This window comes from Cherax quadricarinatus, chromosome 94 (genome assembly GCF_038502225.1).
Source record: "Cherax quadricarinatus isolate ZL_2023a chromosome 94, ASM3850222v1, whole genome shotgun sequence".
Classification (NCBI taxonomy): Eukaryota; Metazoa; Arthropoda; class Malacostraca; order Decapoda; family Parastacidae; genus Cherax; species Cherax quadricarinatus.
Genome location: NC_091385.1, coordinates 12127001 through 12144849, shown reverse-complemented (window position 1 = coordinate 12144849; position 17849 = coordinate 12127001). Strand labels below are relative to the sequence as shown.

Here is a 17849-nt window from a genome sequence, read left to right as displayed (position 1 = left end):
GCAGTGGTAGAGGCATTGGTAGAGACAGTGGTAGAGGCAGTGGTAGAGGCAGTGGTAGAGGCAGTGGTAGAGACAGTGGTAGAGGCAGTGGTAGAGACAGTGGTAGAGGCAGTGGTAGAGACAGTGGTAGAGGCAGTGGTAGAGACAGTGGTAGAGGCAGTGGTAGAGACAGTGGTAGAGGCAGTGGTAGAGACAGTGGTAGAGACAGTGGTAGAGGCAGTGGTACAGACAGTGGTAGAGGCAGTGGTAGAGGCAGTGGTAGAGGCAGTGGTAGAGGCAGTGATAGAGGCAGTGATAGAGGCAGTGATAGAGGCAGTGATAGAGGCAGTGATAGAGACAGTGGTAGAGGCAGTGATAGAGGCAGTGATAGAGGCAGTGATAGAGGCAGTGTTAGAGGCAGTGATAGAGACAGTGATAGAGGCAGTGATAGAGACAGTGGTAGAGGCAGTGATAGAGGCAGTGATAGAGGCAGTGATAGAGGCAGTGATAGAGGCAGTGATAGAGGCAGTGGTAGAGGCAGTGGTAGAGACAGTGGTAGAGACAGTGATAGAGGCAGTGATAGAGGCAGTGATAGAGGCAGTGATAGAGGCAGTGGTAGAGGCAGTGGTAGACGCAGTGGTAGAGGCAGTGGTAGAGGCAGTGGTAGAGGCAGTGGTAGAGGCAGCGATAGAGGCAGTGGTAGAGGCAGTGGTAGAGGCAGTGATAGAGACAGTGGTAGAGACAGTGATAGAGGCAGTGATAGAGGCAGTGATAGAGGCAGTGGTAGAGGCAGTGGTAGAGACAGTGATAGAGGCAGTGATAGAGGCAGTGGTAGATGCAGTGGTAGAGGCAGTGGTAGAGGCAGTGGTAGAGGCAGTGGTAGAGGCAGCGATAGAGGCAGCGGTAGAGGCAGCGGTAGAGGCAGTGATAGAGGCAGTGGTAGAGGCAGTGGTAGAGACAGTGATAGAGGCAGTGATAGAGGCAGTGGTAGATGCAGTGGTAGAGGCAGTGGTAGAGGCAGTGGTAGAGGCAGTGGTAGAGGCAGTGGTAGAGGCAGCGATAGAGGCAGCGGTAGAGGCAGTGGTAGAGGCAGTGCTAGAGGCAGTGATAGAGGCAGTGGTAGAGGCAGTGGTAGAGGCAGTGGTAGAGGCAGTGATAGAGGCAGTGGTAGAGGCAGTGATAGAGGCAGTGATAGAGGCAGTGGTAGAGACAGTGATAGAGGCAGTGATAGAGACAGTGGTAGAGGCAGTGGTAGAGGCAGTGGTAGAGGCAGTGGTAGAGGCAGTGGTAGAGGCAGCGATAGAGGCAGTGGTAGAGACAGTGATAGAGGCAGTGATAGAGACAGTGGTAGAGACAGTGATAGAGGCAGTGGTAGAGGCAGTGGTAGAGGCAGTGGTAGAGGCAGTGGTAGAGGCAGCGATAGAGGCAGTGATAGAGGCAGTGGTAGAGGCAGTGGTAGAGACAGTGATAGAGACAGTGGTAGAGACAGTGATAGAGGCAGTGGTAGAGACAGTGATAGAGGCAGTGATAGAGACAGTGGTAGAGACAGTGATAGAGGCAGTGGTAGAGGCAGTGGTAGAGACAGTGATAGAGACAGTGGTAGAGACAGTGATAGAGGCAGTGATAGAGACAGTGGAAGAGACAGTGATAGAGGCAGTGATAGAGACAGTGGTAGAGACAGTGATAGAGGCAGTGGTAGAGGCAGTGGTAGAGGCAGTGGTAGAGACAGTGGTAGAGACAGTGGTAGAGACAGTGGTAGAGGCAGTGATAGAGGCAGTGGTAGAGGCAGTGGTAGAGGCAGTGGTAGAGGCAGTGGTAGAGGCAGTGATAGAGACAGTGGTAGAGACAGTGATAGAGGCAGTGGTAGAGGCAGTGGTAGAGGCAGTGGTAGAGATAGTGGTAGAGACAGTGGTAGAGACAGTGGTAGAGGCAGTGATAGAGGCAGTGGTAGAGACAGTGGTAGAGGCAGTGGTAGAGGCAGTGGTAGAGACAGTGGTAGAGACAGTGGTAGAGACAGTGGTAGAGGCAGTGATAGAGGCAGTGGTAGAGGCAGTGATATTTACTAACATATATGTTATAAATAATAATAGTACATTAGAGACAGTGGTAGAGACAGTGATAGAGGCAGTGATAGAGGCAGTGGTAGAGGCAGTGGTAGAGGCAGTGGTAGAGGCAGTGGTAGAGGCAGTGGTAGAGGCAGTGATAGAGGCAGTGATAGAGACAGTGGTAGAGACAGTGATAGAGGCAGTGGTAGAGGCAGTGGTAGAGGCAGTGGTAGAGATAGTGGTAGAGACAGTGGTAGAGGCAGTGATAGAGGCAGTGGTAGAGGCAGTGGTAGAGGCAGTGGTAGAGGCAGTGGTAGAGGCAGTGATAGAGGCAGTGATAGAGACAGTGGTAGAGACAGTGATAGAGGCAGTGGTAGAGGCAGTGGTAGAGGCAGTGGTAGAGATAGTGGTAGAGACAGTGGTAGAGATTATAAATGTTATTAATATTAACATGTACTATTATTATTTATAACATACATATATGTTAGTAAATACCACTGTCTCTAGCACTGCCTCTATCACTGCCTCTACCACTGCCTCTACCACTGCCTCTACCACTGCCTCTATCACTGCCTCTACCACTGCCTCTACCACTGTCTCTATCACTGCCTCTACCACTGCCTCTACCACTGCCTCTACCACTGCCTCTACCACTGCCTCTACCACTGCCTCTACCACTGTCTCTATCACTGCCTCTACCACTGCCTCTACCACTGCCTCTACCACTGCCTCTACCACTGCCTCTACCACTGCCTCTACCACTGCCTCTACCACTGCCTCTATCACTGCCTCTATCACTGTCTCTACCACTGCCTCTATCACTGCCTCTATCACTGTCTCTACCACTGCCTCTATCACTGCCTCTATCACTGCCTCTATCACTGCCTCTACCACTGCCTCTACCACTGCCTCTATCACTGCCTCTATCACTGCCTCTACCACTGTCTCTACCACTGCCTCTACCACTGCCTCTATCACTGCCTCTACCACTGCCTCTATCACTGCCTCTACCACTGTCTCTACCACTGCCTCTATCACTGCCTCTACCACTGCCTCTACCACTGCCTCTACCACTGTCTCTATCACTGCCTCTACCACTGCCTCTACCACTGTCTCTACCACTGCCTCTACCACTGCCTCACCCACTGCCTCGCCCACTGCCTCTATCACTGCCTCTATCACTGCCTCTATCACTGCCTCTACCACTGCCTCTACCACTGCCTCTATCACTGCCTCTCCCACTGCCTCTATCACTGCCTCACCCACTGCCTCTACCACTGCCTCTACCACTGCCTCTACCACTGCCTCTACCACTGCCTCTATCACTGCCTCTACCACTGCCTCTATCACTGCCTCTACCACTGCCTCTATCACTGCCTCTACCACTGCCTCTACCACTGCCTCTATCACTGCCTCTATCACTGCCTCTATCACTGCCTCTATCACTGCCTCTCCCACTGCCTCTATCAGTGCCTCTATCACTGCCTCTATCACTGCCTCTACCACTGCCTCTACCACTGCCTCTACCACTGCCTCTACCACTGCCTCTACCACTGCCTCTATCACTGCCTCTCCCACTGCCTCTATCACTGCCTCACCCACTGCCTCTACCACTGCCTCTACCACTGCCTCTACCACTGCCTCTATCACTGCCTCTACCACTGCCTCTATCACTGCCTCTACCACTGCCTCTATCACTGCCTCTACCACTGCCTCTACCACTGCCTCTATCACTGCCTCTACCACTGCCTCTACCACTGCCTCTATCACTGCCTCTACCACTGCCTCTATCACTGCCTCTACCACTGCCTCTATCACTGCCTCTATCACTGCCTCTATCACTGCCTCTACCACTGCCTCTATCACTGCCTCTATCACTGCCTCTACCACTGCCTCAACCGCTGAATTATTGTGAAATGTTTGGAAGAGCACAGAGACTAATACTCACTCCAGCATAAACAAAGTCACACTGACGATGTGTCAACCACTCCCTCGTATTTTTGTACATTTTCCTTCTTCAATTATATCGTATTATTATTATTATTATTATTATTATTATTATTATTGTTATTATTATTAGCAGTAGCAGAAATGTTCAATTCTTTGCTGTGTTCAAGAGTAAACACATGATGTCACCGTCCAATACCTGTTCAAATAGCCATTCCAATATGCAGTCATGAATGTGTTTACATTATTTATACTGTAGTTTAATAGCAAATAATGAACAAACAAAACACTCACCACACTGAGTGGTGGGAGGGCTGGCTGCCAGTTGTGGGGGTCGGAGGGAGAGTAGTAGGGACTCGCAGTGGTGGAGGCAGTGGTGGAGTCTGTGGTATTTAATAACAAACATGTTATTAACATACATGTTATTAAATAACATACGTTATTAAAGCATAACATGTATATATTTAGCACAACTTACGACATTTTCATGTATTTTATGATTGTTCATGGTTCAACAAGTTTAGCAGTATTGTATTATATTTCCCTACAATATATTGGGGCACCAAACATTCACGGTTTTTCAACATTCGCGAGGCTCTTGATCCCCTAACCCTCGCGAATGTTGAGGGACACCTGTAATATGTATTTACACTTGCTCAGGAGCCAGACGTGACGATGCAGTCACGTGTAATACCTGTTGGTTCACGAGTGGCTCTCTCTGAGACTGAGAGAGAGACCAGCAGAGAGATAGAAAGAGAGACAAGCAGACAAACAGATAAGCAGAGACAAAGATAAACAGAGAGCTAGACAGACAGATAGACGGAGGGCTAGACAGACAGATAGAGAGCTAGACAAACAGATAGAGAGCTAGACAGACACAGACAAACAAGCAGACAGACAGACATGTTTGTGTGTAACAGTGAAAACAAATAAAGCCAGGGCCATGGACACTCATCAGATGTCACCACTACACTGTCAGCAGTGGACTGACACTTACTTGTCTTACATCATGCTTCAAGGGAAATTATTATTATTATATACTCCCGCATATCCAAAATATTGCTGGGACCTATAAATACAGTGGAACCTCGGCTTACGAACTTAATCCGTTCCGTGACCTTGTTCGTATCCTGATTTGTTCATATGCTGAGTCAATTTTCCTCATTTAAATTAATTGAAATGCAATTAATCTGTTCCAGCCTCTCAGGAGACATGACAAAATAATGCTAATATCAACTCTACAGCTTAGTTATCATTCACAATTCATCTAATATGACATAATAAACATTATTAATAATATGGAAACATGATATATACTCTAGAATGAATAAATTAGGCCATAATATGGCGAGTGATGGCAACACTGGCGGCAGAATCCTGCCGCCATTTACTCTAGTATCTTCCCAGTCCATAACCCCACACCTAGCTTGTGTTTATCTATGATTAGTGGTGAGGTTGTCACATACGTTACCACAGGTGTGGTCAAGACAGATGTATAGGTGAAGACGTGATCACTGTGGCTACAGTGGTGGCAGTAGCGGCGGCAGCAACAGTGGTGGTGGTAGTGGCAGCGGCGGCCACAGAGGTGGTGGTAGTGGCGGCGGCGGCCACAGTGGTTGTGGTGGCCAGCTGCCTCACTCTCTGCTGCTGCCTTCTTCATTTCTCTAGCTTTTTTCATAGTTTCTAATCGCTTTCTGAGCTTCTTGCTGATTATACGTGAATACTGTCTCTTTAGGTGAGGCATTGTGTAAGAAATTTGTACAATATAAGACAAAATTACGCATCCCAAGGGTCTGCTGTGGCCACTCAGAGCGGCTCACCTCCCCTTCCTTTTGACCCTTGGTCGGCACTGAGATAGCTGTGGTCCAGCAGCTGTACATACACCCACCCATAGGGTTACCAATTTGTATTTTGAAGCATTTAGAACAAAAATATGAAAAAAAAAAAATTATGAAAAATGTCTAAAAATGACAACATATTATTATTATTATTATTATTATTATTACAGTGGACCCCGGTTTACGATATTATTTCATTCCAGAAGTATGTTCAGGTGCCAATACTGACCGAATTTGTTCCCATAAGGAATTTGTGAATTAGATTTGTCCATTTCAGATCCCCAAACATACACATACAAACGCACTTACATAAATACACTTACATAATTGGTCGCATTGGGAGCTGATCGTAAACCGGGGGTCCACTGTATTATTATTATATTGTATTATTATATTGTATTATTATTATTATTATTATTATTATTATTATTATTATTATTATTATTATTATTATTATTATTTTTCTCTGTTGTATGAAACAATGGTGGGAGCACTATTCCAAGGGCTTTTACCAACACAGTAGCAATTATTCTTACTCCTCCTTCTGCATTTAGCTCTTATCTACTCCTCAGAAATTAGTAGAATAATAAAATCATTTAAGAATACAGCTAGTAACACAGCTAACATACAGTAGACATTCATAATTCATGTGGGTTATGTTCCTGAAATCTGTGCTACATAAGGATACAATATATAGATGCATAGATACAAAATATACCCTGAGGTGGTTTTTTGGGGGGCTGGAACAGATTAATGGCATTTCAGTAAATTTCGGTGAGGAAAATTGACTTGATATACAATGTATGAGCAAATTGAGTTACAAGCTCGGCCACAGAATGAATTCAATTCGTAAGTCAAGGTACCACTGTAATGTATATTTAAGACTCTGTTTTTCAATTTGAATTTTTTTAATTTTTCAGAAAATTGCCAAATTACCAATTACTGTGCTCTCTATTGGGTAGTTTTATAGTTGAATGGGCAATTTCATGTGTTGAATTCATAGAATGGAAGACATGCTAAGAATTTGGTCAAATTGAGTAATGGAATTGGCTCTGGTGGCTAATGCTCTCTTTTCACACAGCAAGGGCCTGAGCTCGATTCCCAGCCAGAGTAGAAACATTGGGCGTGTTTCTTTACACCTGTTGTTTATGTTCCCCATCAGTAAAATGGGTACCTGGGTGTTAGTCGACTGGTGTGGGTCACATTCTGGGACACTGACCTAATTTGCTCGAAATGATGAGCATAACAAGGGGCTTTCTATATAGTAGTACGTATGTCACTGATGTCAGCTATGGTCTGTATACCATGTACATGTACTTGTAGTAAATAAAGATATTATTATTATCATTATTATTATTCTTTCTTTCAACACACTGGCCGTATCCCACCGAGGCGGGGTGACCCAAAAGGAAAAACGAAAGTTTCTCCTTTTGCATTTAGTAATATATACAAGAGAAGAGGTTACTAGCCCCTTGCTCCTGGCATTTTAGTCGCCTCTTACAACACGCATGGCTTACGGAGGAAGAATTCTGTTCCACTTCCCCATGGAGATAAGAGGAAATAAACAAGAATAAGAACTAGAAAGAAAATAGAAGAAAACACAGAGGGGTGTGTATATATATGCTTGTACATGTATGTGTAGTGTGAACTAAGTGCAAGTAGAAGTAGCAAGACGTACCTGAAATCTTGCATGTTTATGAGACAGAAAAAAGGACACCAGCAATCCTATCATCATGTAAAACAATTACAGGTTTTTGTTTTACACTCACTTGGCAGGACGGTAGTACCTCCCTGGGCAGTTGCTGTCTACCAACTTACTACCTAGGATTATTATTATTATTATTATTATTATTATTATTATTATTATTATTATTATTATTATTATTCTTTCAACACACTGGCCATATCCCACCGAGGCGGGGTGACCCAAAAGGAAAAACGAAAGTTTCTCCTTTTACATTTAGTAATTTATACAGGAGAAGGGGTTACTAACCCCTTATTATTATTATTATTATTATTATAAAATAGGCAAAGTCAGTAAAATTGCCACTTCATCAATTGTGCCAAGCCTGCTAACTTTGTGCCTGTGTAATTCCGTACGTTTTCCATCATATTTCATATTTATGATGTCATTACCTTTAGAAAATGATCCTCTTCTAAAGATTCTCATTTGTATCATTTCCTTGTACAGTATTCAGTAATACTGCTTCCTTTCACAATTCTTCTTGTGATTGCATCACCTCTCTAACACATCTTTCCTGTCAGTGTTGCTGTGATGATGACTCTTCTTTCAAACTTTCTCAGAAAACAATGGTCATCTACACTTTGTGTTCACTTGTACTTCACCTATGAATGTTACTTTGAATTTTTTTTTTTTTTTTGCATTGAGGAAAGTTATTTTCAGCTTATTTTCTTTATATATTCCTTTTGTACTTTCTTAAAAAATGTGAAATTCTTGCCAGAACTGGTTCCAAACACATCTTTGGGAGCTCCGAGGCTGCTCGACAGTTTGGTGGTGCTGTAAACGAGATTTTTGGTTGGCCAGTAGACCTCTCCAACTTTGAGCTGGAGATTCTTCTTTACATTGACACAGGTAAGATGACAACTCTTATATTTTATAGAGATAAAGATTTACATCAGAATAGGTAGATGAACCAGATTAGAATTAACATTAGCAATTCAATTTTATATTGATTAACCAGTCATAGGAGATGTCTGATCTCAGGCTTGGTTACAGAGGTAGAATAGCAAATTAAACTGGCCAGGGGTGTCACAGGTGTATTGTTAACTAGCTGGTACCAAAAAGAAATGCCTAATGAAACTCATTGCCTCTATCGTATACAGTGGTACCTTGACTTTCGAGTTTAATTCGTTCTGTGACTGAGCTCATAACTCGGTTTGCTCATACAGTGGACCCTCATTTTTCATAAGCATCAGAATTCATAATTTTCACAAATCGTAACTTTTTTTCATCAAAATATTGACTCACCAATCGTCAGTCATCCGAACAGGAGAATATGCCTTTTTCAGTGATTCAGTGATTCTATGATATGTACGATCCTAAAGCAGCACGAGTCAATAAAGGCTATAGTGCCAGCCAGCAATAAAGTGTAGCATTAACGGTGTAGCAAGTAAGTTAAACGATTAAGCGATAGAAAAATGATGACACAAAACTTAACTCTTCCATTGTTGTTTGAGGTATGTAGGGCGCTGACAACATAAGCCACTCTCTGCCAGCTCCTCCAAGGTAAGTGTAAATATTTCGTATTTTCTTTCTTTCTTTCAACACACCGGCCGTATCCCACCGAGGCGGGGTGGCCCAAAAGGAAAAATGAAAGTTTCTCCTTTTACATTTAGTAATATATACAGGAGAAGGAGTTACTAGCCCCTTGCTCCCGGCATTTTAGTCGCCTCTTACAACACGCATGGCTTACGGAGGAAGAATTCTGTTCCACTTCCCCATGGAGATAAGAGGAAATAAACAAGAACAAGAACTAGAAAGAAAATAGAAAACCCAGAGGGGTGTGTATATATATGCTTGTACATGTGTGTGTAGTGTGACCTAAGTGTAAGTAGAAGTAGCAAGATGTACCTGAAATCTTGCATGTTCATGATACAGAAAAAAGGACACCAGCAATCCTATCATCATGTAAAAAAATTACAGACTTTCATTTTACATTCACTTGGCAGGACAGAAGTACCTCCCTGGGTGGTTGCTGTCTACCAATCTGCTACCTATAAAACTATAGTTATTCTCTATAAAATGTATATTTTGTTAACACTTTTGGATGTCTGAAACAGATTAATTGGGTTCACAATATTTCTTATGGGGAAAATGGTTTCGCAAATCATCAATTTCATCATTAGTCACACTCTCTGGAACGGATTAATTACAAAAAACGAGGGTCCACTGTATATCAAATCAATTTTCTCACTGAAATAATTGAAATGCCATTAATCCATTCCAGCCCAAAAAAAACTATCCCAGGGGCAGGAGAATATACTTCAGTATGATGCTAATATCAACTCTACAGCTTACTTATCCATCAGAATTGATATAATATGACCTAGAATGAATAAAATAGGCCATAATATTCAGAGTGTCCAGGAGCAGTCCGAGCATATAAAATTATTAGTGCTCCTTCCTATAACGTGTTCTTTGGTCCTGGGTAAGAGAAAACAGAGTTTTTGAAAGGCTAACCGCACTAGATCACTAGTACAGTGATATATGAATATCTCGGAAGTAAGTTATTGATTTATTTCATGTAGCCAACCATTTATTATTGAAGTAAATGCTTTAATACTGACAAATCATAAAAAAATGACTGTTCTATAAATGGCTTGTGGAATATTGGAAATATTCTAGATATTTTGGAATTTGTACGGGAGTAAAGGGCAAGATATTTTGCAAATGTCTAAAACTTAGCAATTTTATTTTTTTGTAGAATAACTAAAGATAATTACATGATTACCTCCAGTGAGAACATTGCACTAGCATTGTTTTATAAGTACAAAGTCCCAAAACCACCTTTTGTTGTGTCATTTTGGCCGGGGTTCCTGCCAAATGTCATTTTCAATAAATATTTTTTTTTTCACTTGTAACTTGGATTTTGGCTTGCAACTCAAAGCAAAAAATCGACCAAGCGACGGCTCGTAACTCAGAAAACTCATAAATTGGGGCACTCGTAAGTCAAGGTACCACTGTACATACAGAACAAATTTGTCACAAACTCAGACTAGAAAAATCAGTGTTTCTGTATTAATCATTCATGTGTTAATTTTTTTTAACACATGGTGAACTCTTACTGAGGCAGGGGGATCTAAAAAACTAAAAAAACATTTTCACCATCACTCACTCCATCACTGTTTTGTCTTGCCAGAGGCACTCCAATACTACAGTTCATTTGCCTCTCCAAACTGCAATATCCACCCCTCTTTCAGTGTGCACGCACTGTACAGTGGACCCTCAGGTAACGGCAGCATTGGCTAACGCCAAAATTGGATAGCGGCATGTTTTTGCATCAAAATGTTGGCTCAGCTAATGCCCAAAAACTTGATTAAGGACATTCGTCCCAAACGTGTGTGCGCAGCCTGAGCCCATGTACAGCCAGTGAGGATGATTCCATGTGTACATGCAATACATTTTGTATTATTCCATTGTTTTTAGTGCTTGAACTACTAAATAAGCCACCATGGGTCCAAAGAAAGCTTCTAGTTCCAGCCCTGTGGTAAAGAAGGAAAGAAACACAAAAGAATTCAAGAAAAAACTTATAGCAAAGTACCAAAGTGGAGGAGGAAGAGAGAGGGGAGAAAGTGCCTTCTGCAGTGATTCAGTGATTCTGCGATATGTATGTTACTAAAGCAGCAGGTATCAATAAAGGCTATAGTGCCAGACAGTGATAAGGTGTAGAATTAACAGTGTAGCAAGTAAGTTAAGCGAGTAAGCGATAGAAAAACGACACGAAAGTAACTCTCCAATGTTGTTGGATGTGTATTGGGCCAATGAAGATATTGTCGCCCTGCTATCGTCCACCACCCTAAACCTCTGCCAGCATCTCCTCCATCAAACTAATTAATTAAACTAACATCTCCAAGGTAAATGTAAATATAAAAGTGTAAGTATGAAAGTAAATATAAGTGTAAATATAAAAGGACCCCATGGAAATAAGTCACTGACTTTTATGGGTTATCCTAGGTACTTTACACATATGGTGTTATGTATGATAATCTGTGTATGTAACTGTATTTGTGTATGTCTGAATAAACTTACTTATTCATAAATTAAAATGTAAATATTTCTTATTTATAAATTGCATACATTGTTTAAGTGTGATAGTGTTAGTGAGTTCTGCTGGTGCCTCCTCCACCACTATGTATAGCTTCTCTCAGTGGCCCCTATAAACCCAACAACAACTCATCCACCACTTACTGCTCTCATACATGGTGACATATTTTATTCAGTCTAGAATATATATTATGTTTCTATGTTATTAACCATTTCAGGGCCGAGAGGCCCTTTCCTAAACTTGCTCTCAGAGTCGAAAATTTTTCGGTTAAAAAAAAAAAATTTCTTATGAAATGACAGAGAATCTTTTCCCGATCATAATGACACCAAAAGTATGAAATTTGATGGAATACTTACAGAACTGTGCTCTCGTGAAGTTAGTGGTCTCAACGATGTTTACGCATCGGCGATTTTGCCCACTTTGAGCCCTATTTTTGGCCAATTCCAGTGTACTAGTCAACAAAAATCATAACTATTTAGCTAGAACTCCATTTTTTCTATCGAATGAGTACAAGAAACCACCCATTTACCGATTTCAACTATCCAATAAAGTGGTCAGAAATTGGCAATTTTGCCAATTTCACACAAATTTCAAAAGATGCCAACTTCCAAATAGGGTCCAGAATAAACAAGACAGCCATTCTGGTGCTAAAATAATATTTCCTCTGTTCTTTAGTCACGTCCCCAAACCCTTCTTACATTCTTTGCTTTCCACTTTTTATTTTTATACTGTCATGCAGACTACTGCATTAACCCTTTCAGGGTCCATGCCGTAGATCTACGGCTTTACGTTGAGGATCCAAACCGTAAATCTATGCCATGAGCTCAGCTCACTCTGATAAGCTGTGAGTGATAAATTTGGGCCTAGATATGAGAGAATACATCTATGTGGTATGTGTGCACCACATAAAACAAATCCTGCAGCACACAGGAATATCAAAATGTGCAAGAAAGGTATAAAATACCGACAATATGAAAAAAAAAACTGAGACCATGATTTTCGATTAAAACAGCGGATTGCAGTGTTTTTTTGTATGTTTTTTATAGTTGTATTTGCAATTTCTTGGTCTCATTTGATAGAATGGAAGACATATTACAGAAATAGAGATGATTTTGAGTGGTTTTAGCACTGGAAATGACTTGAAACTGAACTCAAAGTAGCGGAAATGTTAAATTTTTGCCGATGTTCAAGAGTAAACAAACAACCTCACACGTCTAATACACGCCAGCTGGTGGGTCTAATATACATTCACAAATGCGGTGATGATATTTATACAATTATTACAATATTGCATAACAGTAAATCTTCTATTTTTTGGTTTGAATAAAAATTCATTATGTGAATAAAAAATCAAAATGGAATTCATTTGTAAAGCCTGAAAACATAACTAATGAACAGGGGAAATGTTAGTTTAGTGCCAGGAATGTCTGCGCTGTTTATTCTGGACCCTATTTTGAAAGTGGAATATTTTGAACTTTGTGTTAAAATGGCCAAATTACCAATTTCCGATCACTTTATTTTGTAGTTGAAACAGTTGACTGGGCAATTACTTGTGCTCAATCGATAGAATAGAAGTAATACTAGTGAAATAGCTAAGAATTTGGTTGACTGACATAATGTAATTGGCCTAAAATGGGAGTCAAAGTCGGCAAAATCACCGATTCGTAAATATCGCTGACACATCAAAATTTGCGAGAGCATAATTTCGTCAGTTTTCCATCAAATTTTGTACTTTTTGTTTTATTACCTTCAGAAAAAGATTCTCTACTATTTCATAAGAAAAAATAACAAAATTTTTTTTTGAAAATTCTTGGACCCTGGTGCACACTTTGAAATTTGACCTTTGGACCCTAAAAGGGTTAATGTAGAAATGGTATAAATTATATCAGTGCACTTGTGAAAGAATATTAGACTCTCCAGTTGACGTGTATTGGACGCTTGGCATGATTTGTTTACCTTTGAACTTCGGCAACAATCGAACATTTTTGCTACTTTGAGCTCAATTTCAAGGTACTTTTCATTGTGAAACCAATCAAAATCATCTCAATTTCTGTAATATGTCTTCCATTCTATAAAATGAGACCAGGAAAACTAGAATACAACCATAAATACCATATACAAATGCAGTGCAAAGTCGCCGTTTTCAACCATGAACACGGTTAAAGTTTTTGTTTTTCTCATTACGCACTGTGCGCTGCATGATTTTTTTTTTATACTGCACACACTGATCACATAGACCCATTCTTTCATATGTAGGCCTACCAGCTTTCTCTCGCTAGATTTGAAGGCGCTAGAGTTTACGCGTACTAGTATGTCAACAACCCTGGTGTGTAGGACATACTAGTACGTCGGAAACCCCAAAAAAGGTTAATATTGTTTATTATGTCATATTAGATGAATTGTGATAGATAAATAAGCCGTAGAGATGATATTAGCGTCATATTGAAGCATAATAAACTCGCCTCCCTCTCCCCTCCTACCTGTCTGCCATACACCAAGTCTTCAGTAAATGTAAGTGTGATGTTAAATGTTCATTTATCCATTTTATTAGTGCTTTATATTTATTTGTCATTGTTTTCTCTATGTATATCTATATTTAATATTTAAAAAAATATTTTTTGTTAATACTTTTGGCTGTCTGAAACGGATTAATTGGATTTCCATTGCAGTGGACCCCCGAGTTTCATGATTAATCCGTTCCAGAGAGTCTGCCAACTGGCGAAATTCACGATTGGCGAATCTATTTTCCCCATAAGAAATAATGGAAACCCAGTTAATCCGTTTCAGACAGCCAAAAGTACTAATTAACAAAAATAATTTTTTAAAGATTAAATATAGATTTACATACAGAAAACAATGACAAATAAATATAAAATACTAATAAAATGGATAAATGAACATTTAACATCACACTTAACCTTTACTGATTCTTGTTGGTGTAGGAGGCAAGAGGAAGGCGAGTTTATTTTGCTTCAATATGATGCTACTATCATCTCTACGGCTTACTTATCTATCACAATTCATCTAATATGACATTATAAACAATATTAATACATAGAAACTTGATATATACTCTAGAATGAATAAAATATGTCATCATGTATGAAAGGAGTAAATGGTGTAAGTATTGTTGTTGGGTTTAAGGGCCGCCACCGAGAGTAGCCGTATTGGTGGCGGTGGAGGCTTTGGCCACCACCACCATCACACTTAAACAATGTATGTACAGTGGACCTCCGCCTTACAATCAGCTCCCAACTTGAGCAATTATGTAAGTGTATTTTTGTAAGTGCTTTTGTACGTGTATTTTTGGGGGTCTGAAACGGACTAATCTAATTTACAATATTCCTTATGGGAACAAATTCGTTCGGTAACGGCGCCCGAACAGACTTCTGGAATGAATTAATATCATAAGTCAGGGGTCCACTGTAATTTGTAAATAAAAAATATTTACATTTTAATTTATAAATAAGAAATATTTACATTTTAATTTATAAATAAGTAAGTTTATTCAGGTATACACAAATACAGTTGCATACGTAGATTATCATACATAGCAGCGTATGTGTAAAGTACCCAGGATAACCCAAAAAATTCAAGAGTGACATATTTCCATTGGTGTCCTTTTATATTTACACTTATATTTACTTTTATACTTACACTTTTATATTTACACTTACCTTGGAGGAGATGTTAGTTCAGTTAGTTAGTTTGATGAAGGAAACGTTGGCAAAGGTTTAGGGTGGTGGTAGATAGCAGGGCGGTGTACGTTCAGCGGTCCTATACACATCCAACAACATTGGAGAGTTACTCTCATGTTGTTTTTCTATCGCTTACTCGCTTAACTTACTTGCTACACTGTTAATTCTACACTTTATCGCTGGCTGGCACTATAGCCTTTATCGATACCTGCTGCTTTAGTATCATACATATTGTAGAATCACTGAATCACTGCAGAAGGCACATTCTTCCTTCTCTCTTCCTCTACTTTAGTACTTTGCCATGAGTTTTTTCTTGAATTCTATCGTGTTTCTCACCTTCTTTACCAAAGGGGTGGCACTAGGAGCTTTCTTTAGGCCCATGGTGGCTTATTTGGCAGTTGCAAGCACAAAAAATAATGAATTATTATGAAATGTGTTGTATGAACCCGTGGGGTGATGGTCACATGCTGGTAAACAATGGCACACTGAGTGTGAATAGTGCAGGAGACTGGCTTTGTGTGCGCGCTGACGGGCAGACACGTACCAGAAGGTTGCCGAATCACGTGTCCAATCACGAACCACGAAGATAAATTTTGGTGAAAAAACTTGCCGAAAGTTGGATTTCACGAAAGTTGCAGCCGCCGAACGGCGGGGGTCCACTGTATTTCTTATGGGAAAAATTAATTCGGCTAACGGCAAAATCGGTTAAAGGCAAGCTCTCTGGAATGGATTAATTCCGTTACCCGAGGGTCCACTGTACCTCTCACCTCCAGGACTTTAGCCCAGCTAACTGGTTTCCCTGAATCCCTTCATAAATGTTACCTTGCTCACACTCCAACAGCATATCAAGTCATGGAAACCACTTGCTTATACTCCTATCTAACATGCTGACACATACCTATTGATGTTCAAGCCCCTCACATACAAAACCTCCTTTACCCCCTCCAGCCAATCATTCCTAGGATGACCCCTACTCTGCCTTCTCTCCACTACAGCTTTATACATCCTCCAAGTCATCTTATTTTGCTCCATCCTCTCTAAATGCCTAAACCACTTCAACACTCTCTCCTCAGCCCTCTAGTTAATACTTTTAGTAACCCCACACCTTTTAATCTCCAAACTACAACTTCTCTGCATAATATCACCACTGCAACATTCACCACCCCATGCTCCACACCCATATAAGTGTGTTGGTACCACTATACTCTGATACATTTCCCTTTTTACCACCTTTTTCCCCTCATCAGTTCTGTAGTAGACCTCGCCTTTCATGGACATGTTTGCCGACAAATCCACTCCCAAATATCTGAAAACATTCATTTCCTCTACACTCCTTCCTTTCAGTCTGATTTCCAATCTTTTATTACCTAAATTTTTTATTACCCTCATTACCTTTCTCTTTCCTATATTCACTGTCAATTTCATTCTCTTTCATACTCTTTCATATTCATCCACCAATGTTTACCTGGAGTATACCTGGTCAATGCCTTCGTGACCTGGTCTGAGACCAGGCCTCCTTAGTAATTTCTCTTCATGTTCTCCCAGAAGTTCCATGTCATTGGCATAAAGCAACTATGACAACTGCCAATTTGTTTTAGATTCTTTATCTTTTAACCCTTTGACTGTCGAGACCCCAAATCCTGAAATGCCTCTCTGTGTCACAAAATATTAAAAAAAAAAAAAAAATTCTTGTGAAATGATAATCTTTTCCTGATAGTAATGACACCAAAAGCACAAAATTTGATGGAAACCTTAAGGAATTACACTCTCGCAAAGTTAGCGTTCTCTGCGATGTATACGCATCAACGATTTCGCCCACTTTGAGCCCTATTTTTGGCCAATTCCATTGTTCCAGTCAACCAAACTCATAGCTATTTCTTTTGAACTCCATTTGTCCTATCGATTGAGTACAAGAAACCGCCCATTTGCCAACTACTCAATAAAGTGATCAGAAATTGGCAATTTGGCCAACTTCACGCAAATTAAAAAAGATGCCAATTTCAAAATAAGGTCCAGAATAAACAATGCAGACATTCCTGGCACTAAAATAATATTTTTTATGTTCTTTAGTCACGTCTCCAAGCTTCTCTTATATTATTCTTGCTTTCTAGTTTGAATTTTTATTCACACAAAAAATAGAAGATTTACTGTTATGCAGACTACTGTATTATTGTAATACTACCCATTCATGACTGCATATTTGAATGGCTAGTTGGACATGTATTGGACAGTGATGTCATCTGTTTACTCTTGAACATCGGCAAACATCGAACATTTCCGCTACTTTGCGCTCAGTTTCAAGGTCCTTTTCATCATGAAACCAACCAAAATAATCTCTATTTCTGTAATATACCTTCCATTCCACCAAGAAAACGAGAATACAACCATAAATACTATATGAAAATACACATCAAAGTTGGCGTTTTAATCCAAAAACACAGTTGGAGTTTTTTTTTCCTCCTTATGCACTGCTTGCTGCAGGATTTTTTTTATACTGCACACACTGACCACACAAACCCATTCTCTCACATGTGGGCCTACCAGCTTTCTCCCGCT

At 40.5% G+C, this 17849-nt stretch overlaps 1 protein-coding gene across 1 annotated transcript in view; it reads left to right on the top strand.

The window, feature by feature from the left end:
• Nucleotides 1-17849, top strand: part of LOC128700847 (tRNA (guanine(6)-N2)-methyltransferase THUMP3) — a 142452-nt gene that overhangs the window by 44028 nt on the left and 80575 nt on the right. Inside the window, exon 6 of the mRNA XM_053794294.2 lies at nucleotides 8272-8402. Coding sequence (XP_053650269.2) covers nucleotides 8272-8402 — 131 coding nt within the window. The remainder of the gene's footprint in view (nucleotides 1-8271; nucleotides 8403-17849) is intronic.